The 27,382-nt window shown below is 40.8% G+C and overlaps 1 protein-coding gene across 10 annotated transcripts in view; it reads left to right on the top strand.

The window, feature by feature from the left end:
* The window catches only part of LOC140732135 (growth factor receptor-bound protein 10-like), a 227,934-nt gene that overhangs the window by 97,454 nt on the left and 103,098 nt on the right, over positions 1-27,382 (top strand). For all 10 annotated transcript variants that reach the window (XM_073054348.1, XM_073054344.1, XM_073054346.1 and 7 more), the window contains 2 exons: positions 7,604-7,694; positions 12,934-13,150. In XM_073054348.1, coding sequence (XP_072910449.1) covers positions 7,604-7,694; positions 12,934-13,150 — 308 coding nt within the window. The remainder of the gene's footprint in view (positions 1-7,603; positions 7,695-12,933; positions 13,151-27,382) is intronic.

The following is a 27,382-nucleotide window of genomic DNA, read 5'->3' as shown; positions in this document are numbered from 1 at the left end:
CCACCAACGTATGTCATGAAATTTGTTGCCTTGCAGCAGCAGTACAGTACCATACAGAAAATATGCTATAAATTATATGAAATATATATTTATAAATTATTAGAACAAGAAGAGAATAAAAAAAGTGAAGTAGTATTTATGGGTGTGTTGTTCGTTGGAAATCTGATGGCACATGGAAAGAAGCTATTTCTAAAACACTGAATGTGTGCCTTCAGGCTCCTGTACCACCTCTCTGATGGTAGTAATGAGAAGAAGGCTTGTCCTGGGTGGTGTGGGTTCTTTATAATAATTGCCTTGTCTTCATTGCTGGGGGGGCATTTAGTTTACAACAATTTGTAGATTTTTCTGATCCTGTGCATTAGTACAACTATACCAGAGGGTAATGCAACCAGTTAGAATCTTCTCCACAGTACATTTATAGAAAATCATCTCAAACTCCTAATTATTTATTGCTGCTGGTGTGCCCTCTTCATAATTGCATTAATATATTGGGGCCTGGGTAGGCCCTCAGAAATGTTGACACCCGGGATCTTGTAACTGCTCACTCTTTCCACTGGTGATTCCCTGATAAAGACTGGTGTGAGTTTCCTCGACTTCCTCTTCCTGAAGTCCACAATCAATTCCTTGGTCTGCTTGACATTGAATGCAAGGTCACCATTCAACCAGCCAATCCATCTCACTCCTGTATCTCTCCTCGTCATCTGAGATTCTGCTGACAACACTTGTATTATCAGCAAATTTATTGATGTACCTGTGATATGCCTAGCCACACAGTCATGGGTGTAGAGAGAGTAAAGCAGCAGGTTAAATACGAATCTTTGAGGTGTGCCAGTGTTGATTGTCAATGTGGAGGAGATATTATTTCCGATCTGCACTGATTGTGATGTCCCAATGATGAAATAAAGGATCCAGTTGCAAGGGAGGTACAGAGGCCCACGTTTTAAAAATTGTGATTAGTACTGAGACGATGCTGGTGTTGAACACTGAGCTGTGATCAATACACAGCAGCCTGATGTACTGTGGATCATAAGACATAGGAGCAGAATTAGGCCATTCAGCCCATTGAGTCTGCTCCGCAGTTTCATCATAGGTGATCCTGGATCCCATTCAACCCCATACACCCGCCCTCTCACCATATCCCTTGATGCTCTGACCAATCAGTAACCTATCAACTTCTGTTTTAAGTATACCTACAGACTAGGCCTCCACTGCAGTCTGTGGCAGAGCATGCCACAGAGTCACCATTCTTTGGCTAAATAAAATAAATTCCTCCTACTATAAGCCCACTGACTCTCACAGCTACCTGGACTATTCCTCTTCCCACCCTGTCTCTTGCAAAAATGCCATCCCCTTCTCACAATTCCTCCATCTCCGGCACATCTGCTCTCAGGATGAGGCTTTTCATTCCAGGATGAAGGAGATGGCTTCCTTTTTAAAACAAAGGGGCTTCCCTTCTTCCGCCATCAACTCTGCTCTTAAACACATCTCTCCCATTTCCCGCACATCTGCCCTCACCCCATCCTCCCACCACCCCACTCGGGATAGGGTTTCCCTTGTCCTCACCTACCACCGCACCAACCTCCGGGTCCAATGTATAATTCTCCGTAACTTCCACCACCTCCAACGGGATCCCATTACCAAGCACAACTTTCCCTCCCCTCCCCTTCTTTCCACAGGGACCGCTCCCTACGCGACTCCCTTGTTCATCCGTTGTCTCCCCATCTCTTCCCACCGATCTCCCTCCTGGCACTTATCCTTGTAAGTGGAACAAGTGCTGCACCTGCCCTTACACTTCCTCCCTCACCACCATTCAGGGCCCCAGACAGTCCTTCCAGGTGAGGCGACGCTGGTGTGGTATACTGCGTCTGGTGCTCCCGGTGCGGTCTTTTATATATTGGTGAGACCCGACACAGACTGGGAGACCGTTTCGCTGAACACCTACATTCTGTCTGCCAGAGAAAGCAGGATCTCCCAGTGGCCACACATTTTAATTCCACGTCCCATTCCCATTCTGATATAACTTTCCATGGCCTCCTCTACTGTCAAGATGAAGCCACATTCAGGTTGGAGGAACAATGCCATATGTTCCATCTGGGTAGCCTCCAACCTGATGGCATGAACATTGACTTCTCTAACTTCTATTAATGCCCCTTCTTACCCCATCCCTGATTTATTTATTTTTCTCCCCTCCCCCTTTTTGTTCTCTGCCTGTTCCCCATCTCCCTCTGGTGCTCCCCTCCCCCTTTCTTTCTCCCTAGGCCTTTCCCTTCTCCAGCTCTATATCCCTTTTGCCAATCACCTTTCCAGCTCTTAGCTTCACTCCAACCCCTCCGGTCTTTTTCTATCATTTTGCATTTCCCCCTCCCCCTCCTACTTTCAAATCTCTTACTATCTTTTCTTTCAGTTAGTCCTGACAAAGGATCTTGGCCCAAAACATCAACAGTGCTTCTTCCTATAGATGCTGCCTGGCCTGCTGTGTTCTACCAGCATTTTGTGTGTGTTGGTTGAATTTCCAGCATCTGCAGATTTCCTCGTGTTTGCTTTTAAATTCCTCCTGACTTCTGAGACAAGAGGTCGCCCCTCGGTTTTGACGTTCTGCTGTCTAGTTCAGGATACCCCCACCAGAAAGAACATCCTTTCCACATCCACCTTATCTAGTCCTTTCAACATTCAGTAGGTTTCAATGACATCCCCATGCATTCTTCAAAATTCCAGTGAGTACAAGCCCAAAGCTGCCAAATGCTCCTCACATGTTAACTCTTTCATTCCCAGAAACATCATCTTGAACCTCCTAGATTCTCTCAAACAATAATACATCCTTTCTGAGATAAGGGGCCCAAAACTGTTGACAGTACTCCAAGTGTCGCCTGACTAAAGCTTCAGCATTATCACCTTGTTTTTATATCCTATTCTCCTTGAAATAAAGGGCAACATTGCATTTGCCTTCTTTACCACAGACTCAACCTGTGAATTAACCTTCTGGGAGTCTTGCACGAGGTCTCCTAAATTTCTTTGCACCTCTGACGTTTGAATTTTCTCCCAAACTAGACAATAGTCTGCACTGTTGTGTTTTTACCAAAATGTATTATCATACATTTCCCTACACTTTTTTCCATCTGCCAGTTTTTTAACCCATTCTTTTAGTCCTACTGCAATCACATTGCTTCCACAGCACTACCTACCCCTGCACCTACCTTTGTATCATCCACAAACTCGGCCACAAAACCATCAGCTCCATTATACAAATCATTGACAAACAATGTGAAAAGTAGTGGTACCAATACTGCCCCCTGAGGAGCACCACCAGTCGCTGGCAACCAACCAGATATGGCCCCCTTCATTTCTGTTCGCTGCCTTCTGTCAGCCATGCCTCTATCCATGCCTGTATATTTCCTGTAACTCATAAGATTTTATCTTGTTAAGCAGCCTCAGGTGAGGCACTTTATCAAATGCCTTCTGAAAATCTAAGTAAATGACATCCACTGCCTCTCCTTGTAACAAGCAAGGTGGACTTCCTCGAATAATTCTGACAGATTTATCAGGCAAGATTTCCCTTTACAGCACCATGCTGATTTTGACTTATTTTATCATTTGTCTCCAAGTACCGCAAAACCTCATCCTTAATAATGGACTCAACACTTCCCCAACCATTGAAGTTAGGCTAACTGGCCTATAATTTCCTTTCTTTAGTCTTCCTCCCTTCTTGAAGAGTGGAGTGACATTTGCAATTTTCCGGTCCTCTGGGACCAAGCCAGCATCAAGTGATTCTGAAAAAATCATGAGCGTTGCATCCGTTATCTTTTCAGCAACCACTTTCAGGACTCTGGGAGGTAATTTTATCTATTCCAGGTGACTTATCCACATTATGACCTTTCAGTTTGCCTGGCACTTTTTTTCTTTTAATAACAATGACACTAGCTCCTGCTCCCTGGCACTTGCAGAGCTCTGACGTACAGTTAGTGTCTTCCACAGTAAAGACTGAAGCAATGAACTTACTCAGTTCATCTGCCATTTCTGTATACTACCTCAAGAGCATCATTTTCCAGCAGTCCAATATTAATTCTCACCTCCCGTTTATTCTTTATATAATTGAAAAAACTTCCGTTATCCTGCTTTATATTATCAGTTAGTGTGCCCTCATATTTCATCTTTTCCCTTCTTACAGCTTTTTTAGTTGCCTCATGTAGGATTTTAAAAGCTTTCCAATCTTCCAACTTCCCACTCCCTTTTGATACCATATTTGCACTTCCCTTGGCTTTTTTGCAGTTCTTAACTTCCCTTGTCAGCCACAGATGCCTAGCCCCGCATGTTCCACAGAAGTTGTTTGAGAACAACTTCTGAACTATTCCCAGAACCTTCAGCCACCTCGGTTCTGCTATTATCCCTGCCAGTATTCCCCTCCAATCCACCTGGGCACACCCCTCTCTGATGGCTGTGCAATTCCCTTTATTCCATAGTGTAGGTATTGCTGTTGTTCATGTGGTCCCAGTCTGAATGGAGGGCCAGTGAAATAGCAAAATTCTGATATCAATCAGTCTTTCCTGCTGTTCGGATTTCACATGTTGAAGGAAAGCTTAGAAGCAAGTGCCTTCTAGTATCATCAGCTGTAGTTTTAAAATTAAAAGTCCGATAAAATTTAGTTTTGAGGAACTGCTGACCATGAGATTGAACTGCTATTCTTAATCATTTCTTAAAGATATATTGAACAAATGTGTGGATGTAGAACATGTTCTATTGACATTTTATATAGGAGATTGAATAATGACTTAAATCTAGGCTCCACTTGTATAATAATTTGGCCAACGGGGCACAAAATTTACAAAATGTTTGGAACATTTTAGCAACCTCTTAATTTAGCTGATGAGCCCATTGGTCTTTGGAGGGTAAAGGACCCTTAGTAACCAAAAGTGAATCTGTGTTAACTTTTCCAGCTCACACTAGAAACTGATTCATTGAAAGAAGTAACTGAACCATAACTTAATTGTTCTGGAGCAAATTTACAATTGATAATTTTACGTAACGCAATATTGCACTGGAGTAATTAGCTTGGAAGTAACAAAAGAATGCAGTGGAATATACACACTAAATGTTGGAGGAACTCAGCAATCCAGGTAGCATCTATGGAAAAAAGTACAGTTGATGTTTTGGGCTGAAACCTGAGGTGCCACCACATGGTCTTGGCCCAAAACGTCAACTGTGCTTTTTTTTTCATAGATACTGCCTAGCCTGCTGAGTTCCTCCAGCATTTTGTGTGTGTTGCTTTGGTATCCAGCATCTGCAGATTTTCTGTTGTTTGTGAAAGAATGCACTGGAATGGCGTTAAAGTAGAGCACCAGTGATTGTTTTGTTGGCCATCCATATCTACTAGCAATTGGGTTCAAGACTGGTTCTAACTTTTGACATTAATGTATGCTATTTTCAAAAAGAGTGCTGCAAATAAGATATTTTGATGGATTTTTATATATTTTGTGGGTTTTGTGCACAACGTTTCACAGGTAAATGATCAGCCATGGTCTTTCTGTAAAGGGGTCTGATGTAAGGGATTGAATGATCTACATCTGCTTCTACTCATGTTCTTACCTTCACAAATCAGCATGTGAAACTTAAGCTTTTGACAAACAGGTTTTCTGCTCCTAGTGTACCTTTGGGGAGATCTCTCTTTCATCTTAATAATTAATGCTCCTAACTTGTGTAGACTACTTGTGTATCTGACAAATAATGAGAAATTAGGTAAAGCATATATATTGGTAGATTAAGCCAAAGCCCATTTGCTACTCTGACAAGATTCCTGGTCCAAGTTAAGATTTTAGAGTTTGTGACCTTAAGATTAAGACCTTTTGTGAAAGAATTAAGCTTCAGACTTAAGCTAAATTATACATAATGCAGTTGTCAGTGTAATACATAATCTTTTGAAAAATGCACTCTGAGAACTTTTACTCTGTTTGTTGCAAATAAACTAATGTTTTCAGAACTAAGATGCTCATCTTAAAATTTAGCACTGATTTGAGATCAGAGTTCTCTTTGCTGTTGACTTGTTTACTTGGTATTATAGGTAATATTTATAATATCGCTATAGACATAATTATCTTTAGGTTTCTATATCTTATTAGGTTATCTATAGGTTTCCTGCTTAATGTCCTGGTAGGTCAAATACGATGGCAGAATATAGTATTGGTAGGTCAAATATGATGGCAGAATATAGTATTAATGGTAAGACTCTTGACAGTGTGGAGGATCAGAGGGATCTTAGGGTCCGAGTTCATAGGACACTCAAAGCAGCTGTGCAGGTTGACTCTGGTTAAGAAGGCATACAGTATATTGGCCTTCATCAATCGTGGAATTGAATTTAGGATCCAGGAGGTAATGTTGCAGCTATATAGGACCCTGGTCAGACCCCACTTGGAGTACTGTGCTCTTTTCTGGTCACCTCACTACAGGAAGGATGTGAAAACCATAGAAAGGGTGCAGAGGAGATTTACAAGGACATTGTCTGGATTGGGGAGCATGCCTTATGAGAATAGGTTGAGTGAACTTGGCCTTTTCTCCTTGAAGTGACAGAGGATGAGAGGTGACCTGATAAAGATGTATAAGATGATAAGAGGCATTGATCGTGTGGATAGTCAGAGGCTTTTTCCTAAGGCTGAAATGGCTGCCACAAGAGGACACAGATTTAAGGTGCTTGGGAATAGGTACAGAGGAGATGTCAGAGGTAAGTTTTTTACGCAGAGAGTGGTGAGTGTGTGGAATGGGCTGCCGGCAACAGTGCTGGAGGCGGATATGATATAAACCTAGTAATTTCTAAGGTAGGGACATGTTCGGCACAACTTTGTAGGCCGAAGGCCTGTACTGTGCTGTAGGTTTTTCTGTGTTTTCTATGTTTGTATGTATGGTGAACTACATATACCTGTCTGGACACGCCCCCTGATGACTGCTCCTGTGGCTCCTTCCACTGACCCCTGTATAAAGGTGATGGAGGTCTGAGCCCGGCCTCTCTGTCTCCAGGATGTAGTATAGTGGTCACTCACTGCTTGTTCCTTCTTCCAGTCAATAAAAGCCGATATCTCGCCTTTACGTCTCAGAGTGAGTTATTGATGGTGCATCAATATGTCCTGTTTAATTTTGATGAAAGCTCTCTTTTCAAAAGAAGTTATACTTCTGGAAAAATGGTTAACATAATCTTGTGTACTACATTTTGCTCATGTGTAGACTCAAAAGTGGTTACAACAGAAAATCAAGATTTTTAACTCCTGTCTAAACTGGCTATCCATTAAAGCAACTCTAGCTCACCTCATTGGCTTTTTTGTGCTCCACTGGCTTTCTTGGGGTTACTACACCCCAATGCATATTTTTTCTCTAAAATATATTTATTCAGTTCCCAGGCTACAATGGACCCTCTGACAGTGTTTTCATGTTTAAGCAGTTAGTGTATGTGCATGCCTACCTGCATTCTTGCAATGAATCACCACATTCTGTTATGCAATGTTAATAAGATTTTCTCTATTTATGAATAGGTTACAGTATGGAAGATCAGTTTTGTGTATGGCATGCACCATAATTTTCTTTTAATCACAACCATGCTTTTAACTCGGCTGTCTTATTTTAGGATGATGTAGATCGGACGTCACGCAGAACGAGAGAGGGCATTGGAGCAAGTTTTCAAGCTTCATGCAGTCATCATTCAACTAATCATCAAGGTTGGTATTTGTTTGTCTGCTTTTGAAATTTTTCTTTTGGAATGGAGAGGGTTAAGGGTAAATCTGTGCAAATTTAAAGAATTGAGAAGCTCAATTCTGGGTGGGTATGAAGGGTGAATTTCACTTTGGTCCAATAACCAGGGCTATTGATTTAAGGTAATAGATTAAATAATTAATATGGGAGTTAATAACATTTCTCATCCAATGCAGAAAGTTTTCAGACTTCAGTGTTTGAAGCTAAATGACAATTGTAAAACTGGCAGTAGCTGATAATAGAACATAGGACATTACAGCATACTATAGGGCCTTTGGCTCATGATGTTGTGCTGATCTTTTAACCTTATTCTAATAACAATCTGGTCCTTCCTTCCCACATGACTCACCATTTTTGTATCATCCATGTGCCCATCTAAGAGATTCTTAAATGTTCCTAATGTACCTGCCTCTACCACTATCCTGGCAGGAGATTCATTGCACCCACCATTCTCTGTGTAAAGATCGTATGTCTGATATCCCGCTAAACTTACCTCCAGTCACCTGAAAATTAGCCATTTTTTCCCCAGGGCCAAAGTCTCTGGCTGTCTATTTGATCTATGTCTCTTATCATCTTGTACACCTCTTATCAACTCACTTCCCATCCTCCTTTGCTCTAAAGAGAAAAGCCTTTGCTCGCTGACCTTATCTTCATAAGATATGCCCTCTAGTCCAGACAGCATCTTGGTAAATCTCTTCTCCACTCTCTCTAAAGCTTCCACATCCTTCCTATAATTAGGTGACCAGAACTGAACACAATACTCCAAGAGTAGTCTAGCCAAGTTTATAGAGCTGCTATAGTACCTTGCAGCTCTTGAACTTAATTCCCTGACCAATGAAAGCAACACAACATATGCTTTCTTAACAACCCTATCAACTTGCATGGCAACTTTGAGAGATTTACAGACATCGACACCAATATTCCTCTGTACCTCCAGACTTCCAATAAACCTGCAGCTAACCCTGTATTCTGCTTCAAATTCAATCTTCCAAAATGAACCACTCTACACTTTTCTGGGTTGAACTCCCATTTATCACTTATCTGCCAGCTATGCATCCAGTCAATGTCCTGTTGCAACCTACAGCAATTCTCCATACTATCCACAATTCTGTCAACCTTTGTATCATCTGTCATTGTTCTTTGAAATTTAGCTCATGCTCCAGTTCCTCAGGATTTATGTTGGTTGGGTCGAAACAAACACTAGCCTGTTCCCATCAGACAGCTGAATATTAACTTATTTCATTCACCTCTCTGCGATTTGAAAGAGACATTAAGGAGATAAGTTATTGGTCTAAGTCTGGTAAGCTTTGTAGTATTTGGGTAGTTTTTCATAATATTGGGTAAACATTCTATTGGATATCTTTTAAATAGAAAAAAAATACTTCTAGTTCAAGGCCACCTCTAGCTATATACCAGGATCCTTGATGATATTCTTGCCTTTATTGTTTGATATTTACTCTAACTCTGCAGGATCTCTAGTCATGATCTTTCCTTCATGGCTTAAGAATAGTGGTTATTATCAGGGAAAAGATAGTGGTTTTATCGTGAATTTGAAGTTCTTTGGGATTTCAGTTCTTAAATGTATTAATGAGTTCCCAATTTAAACTCTGTTTAGCTATTCAGCAAGATCATGATCAGTTGGAAAGTGCAATGGCTAGCGGAATTTACTTTTGACAAATACGTTTATCTAGTTCAGAAAGTCAAGTAAGTGTAGGGCATACATTGTAAATGATAGGACTCTAGGCAGAGTTGCTGAAGAAAGGGTTCTTATGCAACGAGCCCCTCAATTCTGTCAAACTGGCAGCATGGGTGGATAGGGTGCTGATCAAGATGTATGGAATGTTTGCCTTTATTAGCCATTGTATAGCATGTAAAAGCAAGGGCATCAGAAAATCTTGATAAGCCACTGCGTTATTGTTTGCAGTTCTGATCTCAGGAATAGGAAGGGCATGATCGCATACGATTGATGGTGCAGAGGGGATTCCCCAAGGTGTTGCCTGGGGTGAGCATTTGGTTATCAAGAGAGATTGGATAGGCTGGTTTTGTTGTCCCTTGAATGGATGGGAAATATGCAAAATTCTGAAAAGTGTAAATAAGTTGGTAAGAATTAGTTTATCTCTTTAGAGGGACTGTCTAAAACACAAGAATATGAGCACAAAGTGAGATGTAGGAGATTAAGAAGGTATCTGAGAGGAAACATTTTCACACAGAGACTGGTTGGAATCTGGAAACCTCTGCCTGAAAAGGTGTTGGAGGCAAATACTCTTGCAGCATTTAAGCAGCATCTAGCCACACTCTTGAAATCATTACTACTTACTACTTAAAAGGTTGCAAACCAAATGCAAGTAAATGAGATCAGTATAGATGATATGGACCAAAGGTCTGTTTTTGTGTTATGACTCTGACTGTCCACATGTGATCTGAAGAGACTACTGCTGAGAAATGGAAAGAACTTGATTTTGCTTGTATCTTTCTGGCTTGGTAACATTTGAAGTCAGGAGTGAAGTTATTTTTACGTTTTGTGACTCTACTGGCTATGCCTCTTTTTCAAAAGTAAAATGCTACCTGCGTAGAAAATTTAGAGAGACAAAAATTTTAGTTGATGGTCTTTCATGGTCTTGGTTTCTTCAAATTTGTACACAATGTCACAATCCCTTGATTCATTGATACAAATATTCACCTCATCTTTTGGATATTATTCTGTCTTTGTTATATTTGTGTATTGTGATTTAAAAACAGACAGGTGGTATCTCTAAAGACCATACATATTATTAACCCTTTAATGATTTCTTTTGAAAAAACTTGCATTGCAAACCAAAAGTCTGTTAATTTGCAGAAGTATTAAGTCATAGTTATATAGCATGGGGAAAAAACCCTTTTCATTTATTCTCCTGGTCAATTATCTATCTATACTAATCCACTTTTCCTGTAATTGGTCCATAGTTTAATGCACATTGTGTTTCAAAGGATCCTCTAAGTACTGCTTATCTTTTCACATTCCAGTTTCTAATTATTCTGCATTTTAAAAAAAACACAATTTTTCCAAGTCTCTTCTAGACCATCTACCTCCTACCTTAAACCTATTCCTTCAAGTGATGAATTCCTCTGCCAAGGAGACAGATGTCTTACTATCTCTCCTTATCTATACCCCTCCATAATTTTGTATACCTAAATCAGGTCCCACACCCTCCTCTCTGTTTTCTCTGCTCTAAGGAATAGAATTTCAGCCTTTGAGTCCCTCCTTATGGCTGAAATGTTCCATCTCAGGCAATATCCTACTGATTCTTCTCCACCGCTTCTCCAGTGCAGGCATCTCCTTCCTACAGTGTGGCAACCAGAAATGTACACAGTACTCCAGCTGTGGCCTAATTAATATTTCATATAATTATTGGTTGGTTGTCTGTCTCATTCAACAATGACAGTTAGATTTGTGCATGCACTGAAGGATCTGTGCAGGAGAGTTTTTAAAGTGGAAAAGCCGTTGCACTGGAGCAGTTCCACTCTCTCGACCTCGGAAGTCTGCTTCCAGTGGTACACGTAGTCATTACGACTGGGGTCTTGACTCCTTCTGTGCCTTGTCATTCCCATTGCTCTTCACAAAGCATTGCCGAACTGCCTTCCTGGTCATTGAATCTCACTGTTGATCTCATTCCCCCAGTTCACCAAAGTTGTCTTTGCGTGCTAGGACAGGCATATCTCTATCTCACCGGGTATGAGGCCCTCACCTGATTTAGCCCATTTGACAACGTGGTTTACTGGGTTATGGCCGCAGTCGCAGGCAAACAGTTAGTTGGAGCACAGGTGAGAGTTGAGTGTCAGGTGGGACCAAAGGTGTGTGAGCTGCCCGGAATGGATATGACAAGCCCCTTCACCAGAGGTACTACCCCACCCTGGACACCACATACAGCCCAGTAATATAATTATTACTATTAGCTTACTTCTCATGTACTCCATCACCTGGCTAATGTTTCGTATGCCTCCTAGCAACCTTGTTAATCTGTGCTGCTCTTTTCAGAGATGCTTGGACATGCACATTGAGGACATACTGTTCCTTAGTGCTTCTCATATTTTACTATTCACTGTATATGCCCTTATTTCATTAATCCTTCAAAGACGTGTTTCTTCGTATTTTAAGATTAAATTTAATCTGCCATTTCCACTTCTTTGCCCATCTTTAGTCATCAGTATTTGATTGGAAAATGAAATTGTCACTGTGGCCCCTAAGTAGTTCCAGTTTTATTTAAGAACAAATTCAATTGAGATCTGATGCTTAACTGCTTCATCCTCTAAATTCGCAAACTGTAATGCCTTTCTCCATAGTGAATATGGATAAGTGTTTATTAAAGATCGCATCTGTCCTTGAGCCAGGTTACCTCGTTGATTTCTAAGCATTTACAGCTTATTAAAGAAAGCTTATTAAAGATATTATGTCAGCATATTGCTGAGGACATAGAAAAGATTCACAATATACCTGGAGTACTTGAGATATAAGAAGAGGATGGCTAGGGTGTATCTGTTTTTCCTGGAGTGATGGAAGTTGAGAGGTGGCATGAGAGAAGTATATAAAGTTCTTGGATGGGTAAATGACCAGTTTGTATCCCATGGTTGGGATGTCTATAAACTGAGAGCATACACAGGAAAAAGGTTTTAGAGGGGATCTGAGGGCTACGTTTTTCACAGATCGTTGGTGTCTGAAATGGGCTACCAGAGGAGGTGGTGGAAGCAGGAATAATAACAAAATTTAAGAGACATCTAGACAGGTATTTGAATAAGTAAGAAACTTCCAAGTGCAGAAGTAGAGGTAAACTACTGCATAAAATAGAATAGAAATTCAAGGTGACCTCTTGTATTTTTTATGTTCCTGTTTGTTGTGCCTTAAATGTTGCTCCTGAAACCTGAGTGAATGGACAGGAATTTAATGTAGCATTTATTCCAAATGAGGACAGTTGAGAATTCCAGAGGGTTTGCTGTTCCCTAAGAAGAGAAATTCTTGTGCACCTCATTATAAAATGACTTCAAATGACCAATACCTTGTATCTACTTGCACAGAAATCTAGTGTAAGCTGACTTTCACTAATGATATCATGTGGGATTGTTCAGAGTCTATCTTTTGAGGGAGTTATACTATTAAAATTAATATTTACAGCTAATGATTATAAACACAAAAACAGTTATTCTGAAAAGTTGCTCTTTTTTCCCTTTCAGATGATGATGTAGACTTGGAGGCTTTGGTGAATGATATGAACTCTTCATTTGACAGTTTGTATTCAGTATGTTGCAACCAGTCAGAAACTACTCCACTTATTCAGAATGGTCAGTCTGCTTGTAATCAACTGATGAGTTCAGGAGCAAATTCACCACAGGCAACATCACCAAGGCAGAAGCTGCAACGTTCTCAGCCAATGCACATTCTGGCAGTTAGGTAAGACGTAAAATATTTATACTACTTATGGTACTTAAGTAGTACTTTATCTAACAAACAGCCTCTTAATGTCATTAAAGGAAATATAGTGAAACAAATACTTATAATTTAATTTTAAACAAAACATCTTGATATTAATGATTTACATGAGCATTTATATATTATTGTACCATCATGGTTGAAGTATTTAACATGAGATCATATTTTCTATTAACTGTGTCATTCATGAATGCATTGTAATTGTCATGTAGACAGAAGTATTGAAGGCATAAATCAGAGGATTAGAGAGTGGTGAATGTTATTCTCTTGTTCACAAAAAGGAATAAGGATAAGCCCACTGAGTTTTGACAATGATAGAAAAGCAATTGTTATCTGCAGGAAAATGGATAAATTAGAGCAAACTGACATGGATTTGTTAAATACAAATGGTGTATTTGGTGCTTAACACAAATTAGTAGACTTTTTTAATGATGATGTATAAAGTTGGAGGTAACTGCAATTGATGTGCCAAGACTTTTCGTTAGGTGTCACATGTTAAGCTAATCAGCACAGTTGAAGCGCATGGCATAAAAAGGGATGCATACAAAGTCAGCTGAGTAACAGACAATGGGAGTATGTAGTGAATGGTTGGTTTTTGGATGTGCTTTGAAGCAATCCTATGATTAACAGACCCAAGTTTTGATGTCTTGCCACATCCAGTCTTGAACTGCAGTGAACAAATACACAGCCAAGGGGTGGTGATTCTAAGGACTTTTCTGTTCTTCATGACATTGAATCCCAGATGAGTGCAAGACTGAAATATTTCTGAACATGTTGAGAATATGTACAGAATGGATGGTCCATTTTGGCTTCCTCCTGAATCAGAAAACAGCCTTCCAAGAAGCCAGGTGTCAACCATTTTGATTTATTTCGTGTGAAGTCAAGGAATGACCAGAAGTACCTGTGCAACAAATGCTCAAGAGCAAGATAACATCCTAAATGAATTGCTGGAGACTTGCTCTCAAGGAAGAGGGGAGCTTCCAGAGAAGCTGATCTAGTCATGTTAGGACACTGACACTAACCATGTATTAATTTTTTCAAATGTATCCTATCAGCATGATGCAGTATGCATTCAATTAGTCTCATTAGCCTTGGAGTTTACTGTCATCATCATGAGTAATTAAACTTGGTTATTAAGTTGTTGGATTATTATCTAGGAACCTGGACTTCTGTTCTAGAGACAGAATCACTGAGTAATTTAAATTCAAGTAAATAGAATAAATTGAGAGTTTAAAAAAAAAAACTGGTACCATTTATGGTGGCCCATACACCACTAGAATGTCATTAAATCTTACTTTACCACTACTTGATGTCCTTCAGTGTAGAAAATCTCATTATTAAAAATCCACAAGGTTAAGGGCTCTGTACAACAAACCACAATGTCCAATTAGCAATAGATGATAAATACAACTCATTTTTCATCAGTTAAGAAAAAGGGTTGTAACACATGTTGTGCTACTAAGCTTCTTCCTGATGTTGCCAGGACTGCTCAGCTTCATACCTCATTATAGCTTTGTTCCAAATATGGACAAAAGAACAAAAGGCAGAGCATCTCCAAGCTCGTCTAATAACATAATTGATGATATTCAAAAGCATTACCTTTGCCAAGTCCCTGTCTAGCCCACTGACTATGAACTTAATGAAGGGAATTGTAGTCCAACAATGGCAAGGTACAATAAGGGCATTCTTTGAGTACCTCAACGTGAATCCACGAGGAGCAAATTAGTAGTGTGGTATGATACTCTACTTGTCTGGATGAGTGCAGTTCTAACAACACTAAAGAAGCTTTCATTATTCAGAGAAAAACACAGTTAGGTTGCCATTGTATCTCCACCCAAGGCATTGACTTTTTCCTACCTTCAGCTCTGTTGGTTTAGTGTTCACCATCTACATAATAAACTTTGTTTACTCACAAAGCCCACTTTAGTGGCACCTTCAAATTTGTAACCTCTATCACAAAGCAGTGTATGATTAACATACGCATTAGTCATAACCAATTGCAAGTTATCATCCTAACTTAAGAATAAATTATTCCAAGATGGTGTCGATAAATGGTGACTCTTTGCGTGCAGCTCCAATGGGAATCTTCATATATTCCTGTTTAGGACTACTACTACTGAAATCCACAGTCACTGTCATGGGAACTTCAGTAAGCAACATCATTTTAAGATGAATTTAAAAAAATCTACCTATCCTCAAAATCTCTGGACAGCAAACATAGGATGCAAGTGCAGTTCTCCTCGAACAAAAAGTAAACATAGAAGGCACACTGAGTTACAGGTCCTTAGATGCCCACTCCTGACTATGCTGCTGGTGAATGTTCAGTTTCTGGAAAATAAATTGAAGACCGCAGAGCAAGTTTACAATACCAGAGGGGTGTCAGGGATTGCCATGTACTTTGCTTCATGGAAACGTGGCTCACCTGTGACAATCTGTTTGAAGCCTCACAGCCAGTGTTCCTGCTAAGGTGTGCAAGTGTGCACGCATCTTTTGCTACTAGTACACAAAGGACCTTAAACTGCATACAAAAGGTTGTCACCCTCTACCTCTTTGACATGTTAAGTATATTTAACGATTACATTTCTTTTTCTGGTTTCTGATGCAGACTGTGTTGACAACATGGAATTTGTGATAATTTGCAGATTTTAGAAATCGCTTTTTTTTTTACTGCTTTTATTGAAGAAATTATTGATTCATTATGTTGAATTCCAAAGAAGCAAAGGGCATTAATCATAAAAGAACTAGTTTACTTAAAGTGGATTGGCTTAATGAAACAGTAGAAACTGCTACACTGAAAGCTCATGAGGTTATGTGCTACTATGAGAAATATTTATGTGCAATACAGAACCTGGCATTACCTGCGTGTATTGTTACAATGCAAAAGGTGCTGGGGAATTTTGCAAGTGGTAAGAAGTGGAATGATATTTGGAAGCTTGACTTTTTAAAGTGTCACTTAACAAGCAAATTCATATATGGACAGTGTGCAAAATCTCTGGTGAGGAATTCCTTCATTACTGCTGCAGGCCTGCTACAGATATTTTGTGAAAGTTTAGATGAATGAGAGAGAAAACGATCAAACCTAGAGGAGGTCAAAGTTCTTATTGACAGTGCTTTGCTAACTGTTAAAATGATTATCTCTATATATAAAATTCAGTGCACAGGTTGTCACTGGGCAAAAAATTGCACTGCACAAGATTTTTGTGCACACTGGTCATTACAAATTAGAGGGAACACAGTTTATAGCCTGATGGTTTCACCACCCACTGAAAAGACAGGTCACATTTTCAAGTCAAGTCAAGTTTATTGTCACTTAGGTATATACATTTATATAGGAACAAGACAGTGTTTTTCTGAACCAGGGTGTAAAGCATAGTACTACACGTAACACACAATAACTTATGAAGGTAAGGATAAAATCTACAGATGAATCACAAATAACTAACAAACTAAAGTGCATTAATATTAAATATGTAAGGTATGGAACAGTTTAACCAGTGACACTTTGAAGTAGAGTTCAGAAGCCTAATGGCTTCGAAAAAGAAACTGTTTCTCATCCTGACCTTTCTTGGTTTTATGCATTGTAGGCTCCCGCCTGATGTAGAAACTCTAAAGAGGATGCTAGATGTATGGGTGGGATCCTTAATAATAGTAAGGGCCCTGATTATGCAGCGTTCCTGATAAATAACCCTGATGAATGGTAGGGAGACCCCTATGATTCTTTCAGCTGTTCATACCGTTCTTTGTAGGGACTTCTGGTCCGATGTTCGACTGCTCCCATACCAGATACAGATGCAACTTGTCAGGATGCTCTCACCGGTGCTCCTGTAAAACACAGTTAAGATGGTGGGGGGGGGGGGGGGGGGTGGTTGGTGGTAGGTATGGTAAGCAGACTTGCCACAATCTTCTTAGGAAGTGGAGGCGCTGCTCTGCCTTCTTGTTCAGGGAGGTGAGATTCCGTGATGTGAATTCTCAGGAACTTGATGCAGTTAACTCCCTGTGGAGGAGCCATGGATCTGCAGAAGTGGATGGTTTGTCTGCACCTTCCTGAAGACCACAATTATTTCCTTTTTCTTTTCCACATTCAGGCTTGGGTTGTTGTTCTCACACCAAACCATCAGCTGCTCCACTTCCTATCTATACTCTTATCTTGTCATTGTCCTTGATAAAGCCAACAACTGTTGTGTCATCTGCAAACTTCATGACAGTTTGAGCTGGACACTGAAATGCAGTCACGTGTCAGCAGTGTGAACAGCAGCGGGCTGAACACACAGCCTTGGGGAGCGCAAGTGCTCAGCATAATGGGATTAGAGATGTTGCTGCCCATGCAGGCTTACTGTGGATTTACTGTTAAGAAGTCCAGTATATATAATTGCAGAGGGAGGTGTTGAGACTAAGCGAGTGTCAGATTTCCCACAGTTTCAGGGGTGCGATGGTGTTGAATGCCAAACTGGTCTATAAACAGCAGTCTGGTGTCTGAGACCCCATTTTACTGGCAGGGGAGAACAGAGATTATTGCATTGTCAGTGGATCCATTTGAACGATAAGCAAACTAGAAAGGGTACAATGTAGCCGGAGAAAGGCTTTAGTGTGCTCCATGATCAGTTGCTCATGGCATTAAAGGTTGATGTTAATACCACTGCACGATAGTTATTTAGGCAGGTTACTGTCACCGTCTTTGCCACTGCAATGATGGTTGCCGTCTTAAAAACCGAGAGAACAATGGTTTGTTCCAGAGAGATGTTGAATATATTTGTCAGCACCTCCATCAGCTGGGCTGCTCAGTCTTTCAGAACCCAACTTGACTCTGGCCCTCACTTCAGCTACAGCTGGATGGAGTGTCCACTCCCCTGGAGAGAGGGGTGCCTTCCTCACCAGCGCTTTGTGCTGTGCATCAAACTGGGCATAGAAGACATTCAGCCTCTCAGGGAGTGAAGCATCCTGGTCACTTGCACGCAGGGTAGACATGTAGTCTGTAATCATCTGAATTCCCTGCCACATGTGCCTTGTGTTTCTGGTATCACAGAAGTGGCTGCAAATTCTCTTGAGACTGCTCCAATTTCGTCTTCCTGATGGATCAGGAAAGCACAGTTCTTCTTCCCTAAGAGTTGTTGCATCCACGGATCTAAAGACAACATCACAGTCCCTCAGCCTGACATAGACTTCTGCAGTACACCGTGGCTTCTGATTTGCCCTCACCCAGATGTGTTTCGTGATGGTAAAATTGTCAGTACTCTTCTCTATTGAGTCATCTAAAGGTAGAGTAGGTGGAGTATACTTCATGATTATTCAGCATGGTGCATAGATGTGGCCAATCTGTCTCAGTGCTGCTCAGCTGACTTGGAATGCCTAGCTGTCAAATGTCATCCATTTTATCTGCTGAAGGAGTTTTCCTTTGTCATTCTTAGTAACTGTGTACATTCCACCTCTGGCCAACAACAAGTAGGCATTGGAGGAGCTGAGCACTGAGGAGCAGACATGAAACAGTGCATCCTGATGCCTTTCCTTTCATTGCGGAACATTTCAATCAGGCCAGCTTGAAGAAATCTCTGATTCCACAGGTAATACGATGGCGGTCATTGTTCAGAGGAACCAATATACTTGAACATTGTTACACCACCATTAAGAAAGCTTACCATGCTATCCCATGCCCACACTTCATCAAAACCTGTGTGGATGAGTGTGAGTATTTGGGATCATGCTGGACGTTCCCAAACTAAAAGTTGTGGATGAATCAGGAGATTCATAGTCTGCTGACGATTAGATCTGTAGCATTGAAGACTGCTGGTCTATAACTGTACAGGAAGACCAGGTATGACATGCGGAAGAATATTTTAACAGTGTAAAACACTTCTGATTGAAGTTACAGACAGAATCCTATGCATGTCAGCTTTGGCAGGGTTTGAGGGCCATAACTTTCTACAAGGTGAAACCTAACATCATGAGCCAGATGAGCTCAGTGCCTTTTGTGCATGCTTTGAAAGGGAGGATAAAACTACATTTGTGTGAATTCTTGCAGCATATGGTGACCCTGTGATCTCTGTCTTGGAGGCCGACGTCAGAACATGTTTCAAGCTGGTGAATCCTCACAAGGTGGCAGACCCTAAAGGTGTACCCGATAGTGTACTGAAAATGTGTGCCAACCAACTGACAGGAGTATTAAAGGATATCTTTAATCTCCCTCTGCTACGGTTGAAGGTTCACATCCCCTTCAAAAGGGTGACAATCACACCAGTGCCCAAGAAGAACAGTGGGAGCCTCTTCAATGACTATTGCCCAGATGCACTTAGATTTACTTTGAGGTTGGTTATGGCCATAATCAGCTCCTGCTTAAGCAAGGACTTGGACCTGCTGCAATTTGCCTATTGCCACAATAGGTCTACAACAGATGCAATTTCATTGGCTCTCCATTCAGCCCAGGATCACCTGGACAACAGCAGTACTGACATCTGATTTATTGATTACAGCTCAGCGTTCATCACAGTCATACCCTCAGTTCCAATCAACAAGCTTCTAACTTGGGTCTCTGTACCCACCTCTGCAATAGGATCCTTGACTTCCTCACCGAGAAGCCACAGAAGTTATTGCGGATCGGAAATAGTATCTCTTGCTCGCTGACGTCTAACTCTGGCATACCTCAGGGATGCATGCATAGCCCAGTGCTTTATTTTCCCTACACTGATAACTGTGTGGCTAGGCAGATTCTCAAATGGCATTTATAAATTTGCTGACATCACAACTATTGTTGGCTAAATTTCAGATGGTGACGAGGAGGCATGCAGGAGCAAGATAGATCAGCTAGTTGAGTGATGTAACAACAAGCTTGCAGTGAATGTCAAGAAGACTAAGGATTTGATTGTGGACTTAAGGAAGGGGAAGTCCATAAGATATAGGAGCAGAAGTAGGCCATTTGACCCATCGAGTCTGCTCCGCCATTCAATCATGGGCTGATCCAATTCTTCCAGTCATCCCCACCCCCCTGCCTTCTCCCCATACCCTTTGATGCCCTGACTAATCAAGAACCTTTCTACTTCTGCCTTAAATGCAACTAATAACTTGGCCTCCACAGCCGCTCATGGCAACAAATTCCACAGATTTACCATCCTCTGACTAAAGTAATTTCTCCACATCTCAGTTCTAAATGGACATCCTTCAATCCTGATGTTGTGCCCTCTTATCCTAGACTCCTCTGCCATGGGAAATAACTTTGCCATATCTAATCTGTTCAGGCCTTTTAACATTCCAAAAGTTTCTGTGAGATCCCCCCCCCCCCCCTTCATTTTCCTGAAATCCAGGGAATACAGTCCAAGAGCTGCCAGACGTTCCTCATACGGTAACCTTTTCATTCCTGGAATCATTCTCGTGAATCTTCTCTGAACCCTCTCCAATGTCAGTATATCCTTTCTAAAATAAAGAGCCCAAAACTACACATGATACCAGTGTAGTCTCACAAGTGCCTTATAGAGCCTCAACATCACATCCCTGCTCTTATATTCTATAACTCTAGAAATGAATGACAATGTTGCATTTATCACCTTCACCACTGACTCAATCTGGAAGTCTCTTTGCATCTCTGCATTTTGAATTGTCTCCCCATCTAAATAATAGTCTTCCTGTTTATTTCTTCCACCAAGTGCATGACCATACACTTTCCAACATTGTATTTCATTTGCCACTTCTTTGCCCATTACCCTAAGCTATCTAAGTCTCTACAGGCTCTCTGTTTCCTCAATACTATCCACTCCTCCACCTATCTTTGTATCATCGGTAAATTTAGCCACAAATCCATTAATCCTGCAGCCCAAGTCATTGACATACATCGTAAAAAGCAGCAGTCCCAGCACCAACCCCTGTGGAACTCCATTGGTAACTGGCAGCCAGCCAGACTGGGATCCCTTTATTCCCACTCTCTGCTTTCTTCCGATCAGCCAATTCTCCACCCATGCTAGTAACTCCCCGTAATTCCATGGGCTCTTATCTCGCTAAGCAGCCTCTTGTGCCGCACCTTGTCAAAGGCCTTCTGAAAATCCAAGTACACCACATCTACTGCATCTCCTTTGTCTACCCTGCTGGTAATTTCCTCAAAAGATTGCAGTAGGTTTGTCTGGCAGGATTTTTTTTTAGGAAACCATGCTGGCTTTGGCCTATCTTGTCATGTGCCTCCAGTTATACCATAATCTCATTCCTACGATCGATTCCAACAACTTCACAACCACTGATGTCAGGCTAACAGGTCTATAGTTTCCTTTCTGCTGCCTCCCAGCTTTCTTAAATAGCGGAGTACAATTTTCCAGTCATCTGGTACAATGCCAGAATCTATCACTTCTTGGCAGATCATTATTAATGCCTCCAGCTACTTCCTTCAAAGCCCGAGGGTGCATTCCATCAGGTCCTGGAGATTTATCCACCCTCAGACCCATTCAGCTTCCTGAGCACCTTCTCAGTCGTAATTTTCACTGCACATGCTTCACTTCCCTGACACTCTTAAATGTGTGGTATACTGCAGATGTCTTCCACTGTGAAGACTGATGCAAAATACGCATTCAGTTCCTCTGCCATCTCTGCTGCTTTCATTACAATATCTCCATCGTCATTTTCTATTGGTCCTATATCTACTCTCAACTCTCTTTTACCCTTTATATTCTTAAAATAACTTGTATCTTCTTTGATATTGGTCGGCAGCTTCCTTTCATAATTTATCTTTTCCTTCCTAATGACCTTCCTAGTTTCCTTCTGCAAGTTTTTAAAAGCTTCCCAATCTTCTATTTTCCCACTAGCTTTGGCTTCCTTGTATGCCTTCTCATTTGCTTTTACTTTGGCTCTGACTTCACTTGTTAACCACGGTAGTGTCCTCCTTCCATTCGAAAATTTATCTTATTTAGAATATATCTGTCTTGCATTTCCCTCATTTTTCACAGAAACCCCAGCCATTGCTGCTCTGCTGTCCTTTGTGCTATTGTCCCTTTCCAGTCAACCTTGGCTAGTTCTTCTCTCAGGCTATTGTAATTTCCTTTATTCCACTGAAGTACAGACACATTGGAATTTAGTTTCTCCTTCTCAAATTTCAAAGTGAACTTGATCATATTGTGATCATTGTTCCCTAAGGGTTCCTAACCTTAAGCTCTTTTATCACCTCCGGATAATTGCACAACACCCTATCCAGTATAGCCAATCCCCTCGTGGGCTCAACAACAGGCTGTTCTAAAAAGCCATCCCTTAGATATTCCACAAATTCTTTCTTGAGGTCCAGTACTGGCCTGGTTTTCCCAATCCACTTTCATGTTAAAATCCCTTAGGATTATCATGACATTGCCCTTCTGACATGCCTTTTCTCTCTCTTGCTGTAATTTTTAATCCGCTTCCCAGCTGCTGTTTGGAGGCCTGTATATAACTGCCATTAGGGTCCTTTTATCCTTGCCATTTCTTAATTCAACCCATAGGGAATCTACACCTTTTGATCCTATGCCATCCCTTTCTAATGATTTAATATTATTTCTTATACACAGGGCCACACCACACCCTCTGCCTACTAACTTATCTTTCCAATACACCATATATCCTTGGACATTCAACTGCCAGTGGCAGCCAACCTTGAGCCGAGATTCAGAGATGGCCACAACATCGTACTTGCCAATCTGTAGCTGAATTTCAAGATCGTCCATTTTATTTCTTATGCTGCAGTCATTCAAATACAACACTTTCAGTCCAGTTATTTGTTGCTTTCTGTTTTATCTGCACCACACCTCTGTTGCCTTGTAACTCATCCCACTGGCTGTGATTATGCCTCGTCTGCTGCCTGTCCTTTATCAAGTTGAGGGAACATGTACAAATGTAAATCAAGGGATCAAACAAATTTAAAGTTCAAAGTAAATTTATTATCAAAGTACACATACGTCATAATATACAACCCTGAGATTCATTTCCTTGTGGGCAGATTCAATAAATCTATAGGCTAATAACCATAGCGGAACCAATGTGGGTGTTCAACCAGTGTGTGAATGACAACAAACTGCAAATACAAAAAGAAAGAAATATAATAATAAATAAATTAATAAGCAATAAAATTGAAAAACATGAGATGAAGAGTCCTTGAAAGTGAATCCGTTGGTTGCAGAAATATTTCAACAGTGGGGCAAATGAAGTTAACTGAAGTTATCCTCTTTGGTTCAAGAAACTGATGTTTGAGGGTAGTAACAGTTCCTGAACTTGTGGTGTGATCCTGAGGCTCTTGTACCTTCTTCCTGATGGCAGCAGCAAGAAAAGAGTTTGTCCTGAGTGGTTAGGGGTCCCTGATGATGGATGCTGCTTTCCTGTGACAGTACAGTGTTTCATGTAGATGTGGTCAGTGATGGGCAGGGCTTTACACATGATGGATATAGCTGTACCCACTACTTTTTTTGTAGGATTTTCTGTTCAAGGGCATTGGTGCTTCCATAACAGGCTGTGATACAGCCAGTCAATGTACACTCCACTACACATATATCAAATTTTATTAAAAGTTTTAGATGTCATGCCGAATCTCCACAAAATCCAAAGGAAGTAGAGATGCTGAGGTGTGTTCTTTGTAATTGCATGTACATGCTGAATCTAGGATAGGTCCTCAAATAATAACACTAATCCTTCTGATCCTTCAATGAAGACTGACACATGGACCTCTGGTTTTCTTCTGAAGCAACAGTGCGCAGTTTTAAATTCTTTGGTGTTAACATCTCTGAAGATCTATTCTGGGTCCAACATATTGATACAATTGCAAAGAAGGCACAACAGCGGCAATATTTCATTGGGGTTTGAAAAGAATTGGTATGTCACCAAAGACTTGAAAATTTCTACAGATGTGCTGTGAAAAGCATTCTAACATCACAGTCTGGTGTGGAAAGCCACCACACAGGATCAGAGAAAGCTGCAGGAAGTTATAAACTGAGCCAGCTCAAATATGGGCACCTTCAAAAGGTAGCATCGATTGTTAAGGACCCTCATCACCCAGGACATGGCCATTACTCATTGCTTCAATTGCGGAGGAGGTACAGGAGACTGAAGACACACACTCAGCGATTCAGGAACATCTTTTGCCCCTCCACCATTAGACTTTGCAATACCTAATTGGTTTAATTATATATAGATGATAATTCTGACTGTAATTTATAGTTTTTTAAATATGTATTGCAATGTACTTCTGCTGTTCAACAGCAAATTTTACAACATATGCCTTTGATATTCAACTTGATTCTAATTCTGTTTAATGCACATTTATATATCTTAAACAAAAAACACAGCTGCTGCAAAAGGCATTGTGGTAATAATAGTTGATAATTTATCCTTATAGTGCCTATAAAAATTGTTCACCCTCCCCCTAGAAGTTTTCATGTTTTATTGATTTAAAGCATTAAATCACAGTTGTTTAATTTGGCTTTTTTTTTGACACTGATCAACAGCAAAGACTCTTTTGTGTCAAAGTGAAAACCGTTTTCTACAACTGGCTCTAACTAAATTTATTACAATTATTAAACACAAAATAATTGATTACATAATTATTTACTCTTTCAAGTGTTATGAACCCCGTAACTGGGTCACTTACCAGCAAAGATAGAGACGTCCGTTGAAGTCTGATGATACTATTTTTAACAGTATTTATTAGTAAAAATACACAAAAATAATATCAATGCAAATATACAGATAATATACGTCGTCAATACTAAATCTAAAAGTGCGGGTATAATAATAATCAATAAGAAATAAGCGCTATCGTCGTCTAGGGGATAATGAATTGTCCGATGTAAATATAAAGTTCGTTCAGTTCATGCAGGCTGCAGCCTTTGGGGACCGCTGTGTTGCAATTTGTTGGAGAGAGAGAGAGATTTAGGAGAAAAACTTGCCGGCTTTCCTTGATGATTTCGATCCGTCAGGTGTCTCGTTGTCGTGGCCGTTCAAGTGTGACCTCTCCTTTAGCTAAACCGTTCTTCCGTTGTGAGCTCGCCACCCCAGGCAAAGGAAGGACGCACACGAGCCCCCACCGGCTTTCGCTATTAAACGCTGTCACAGGATTTCTAGCGTTTCTCCTGGTGTGTCTCAAGAGGTTGTTCCCCAGACCCCTCTTTTATCCTTACTCATGGGGTCTCAGATGTCAATCAGGTTGGGATGATGCAATCCCTCAACCAGACCACTCTGGTTGTCCCCTGAGGGGTTTCAATGAATAGTACAGTAGTCAATACACAATTCCATCTCCAAGAGACAACGGCCGTTATCAGTGGTTCCGTTCCGCTGAGGTCAGGACACATTCCAAACCTTGTGTATTCTGAGTGTCTCTCTCTCATTCCCTGGGTCCCAGACCCGAATTAATAGCGATCTTGCGATTCTCAAAAAGGAGGGGGGCGACTTTGTACCCTTCGGCCCCTCAGAGTTGCTTCACATTCGTAACACAAGCATTTAGTAGTCACAACTTTGGCAGCAATTACAGCCTTGAGTTTGTGCGGATGGGTCTCTCTCTGCTTTGCACACCTGACACTGCAGTTTTTCCCCATTCTACTGTACAAAATTGCTCAAGCTCTTTCAGGTTGTATGGGATATTGTGAGTGAACAGCCCATTTCAAGTCCAGAACAAGTTTTCAATTGGATTGGGGTCTGGACTCTGACTTGGCCGCTCCAGGATATTAACTTTGTTGTTTTTAAGACATTCCTGTGTCGTTCTGGCTTTATGCTTGGGGTCATTGTCTTGCTGGAAAACAAATCCTCTCCCAAGTCGCAGATGACATCAGTTGTTCCTCCAGGATTTCCCTATATTTTGCTGCATTCATATTATGCTCTACCTTCATAAGCTTTCCAGGGCCTGGTGAAGTGAAGCATCCTCGCAGCATGATGCAGCCACCACCATGCCTCATGGTAGGAATGGTGTATTTTTGATGATGCGTTGTTTGGCTTGCACCAAACATAGCGTTTAGTCTGATGGCCAAAAAGCTCAATTTTAGTTTCATCAGACCATAGAACTACTTCCAGCTGACTTTAGAGTCTTTCAGATGCCTTCTGGCAAAATCTAGCCAAGATTTCATGTAAGTATTTTTCAACAGTGGCTTTCTCTATGCCACTCTCCCTTAAAGCTGCAACAGGTGAAGCACCAGGGCAACATTTGTATGCACAGTCTCCCCTCTCAGCCACTGAAGCTTGTAACTCCTTCAGAGTTACCACAGGTCCTTTGGTGGCCCCACTCGCTGATCCCCTTTTTGTATGGTCACTCCGTTTTTGAGGACGGCCTGCTCTAGGCAGATTTACAGCTGTGCCATATTCTTTTCCATTTATTGATGATTGACTGAACTGTAGTCCAAAGGATATTCAAACAACACACACAAAATGCTGTTGGAACACAGCAGGCCAGGCAGCATCTATAGGAAGAAGCACTGTCAATGTTTTGGGCCGAGACCCAGGGTCTCTGAGTTCTGACGAAGGGTCTCGGCCCAAAACGTCGACAGTGCTTCTTCCTTTAGATGCTGCCTGGCCTGCTGTGTTCCACCAGCATTTTGTGTGTGTTGTTTGAATTTCCAGCATCTGCAGATTTCCTTGTGTTTGCTCCAAAGGATATTCAGTGACTTGGAAATGTACTTGTATCCATCTCCTGACTTGTGCTTTCGTGGAGTTGCTCAGAGTGTTCTTTTGTCTTAATGATGTAATTTTTGTCAGGATACTGACTCACCAGCAGTTGGACCTTTTCGGATTCAGGTGTATTTTTACTACAATCAATTGAAACACCTTGACTGCACAAAGGTGATCTCCATTTAACTAATTATGCGACTTCTAAAACCAATTGGCTGCACCAGTAATGATTTCATGTGTTATATTAAAGGAGGGTGAATATTTATGCAATCAATTATTTTATGTTTTATATGTGTAATTAATTTAGATCATTTTGTAGAGATCTGTTTTCACTTTGACATGAAAGGATCTTTTTTCTGTTGATCAGTTTCCAAAATAAAACCCAAATTAAATACACCGTGATTCAATGTTGTAAAACAATAGAACATGAAAACTTCCAAAGGGGTGAATAATTTTTAAAAAAACTGTAAACCTTAACAGTAAACTATTGCAAAATGCTTGAAGTTCATGTATGTTGTTTTGTATAGGACTTATAAACATCATTATATCTATTGATTTCTTTTTTTCCCCAGTACCAGGCTTTAAGATTTGCTTTAGGTTGAACAACAGTCTCAG

Source organism: Hemitrygon akajei, chromosome 8, assembly GCF_048418815.1.
Source record: "Hemitrygon akajei chromosome 8, sHemAka1.3, whole genome shotgun sequence".
NCBI classification, from domain to species: domain Eukaryota; kingdom Metazoa; phylum Chordata; class Chondrichthyes; order Myliobatiformes; family Dasyatidae; genus Hemitrygon; species Hemitrygon akajei.
Note: the sequence above shows the minus strand (reverse complement) of the source record. Positions and strands in the feature narration are given on the sequence as shown.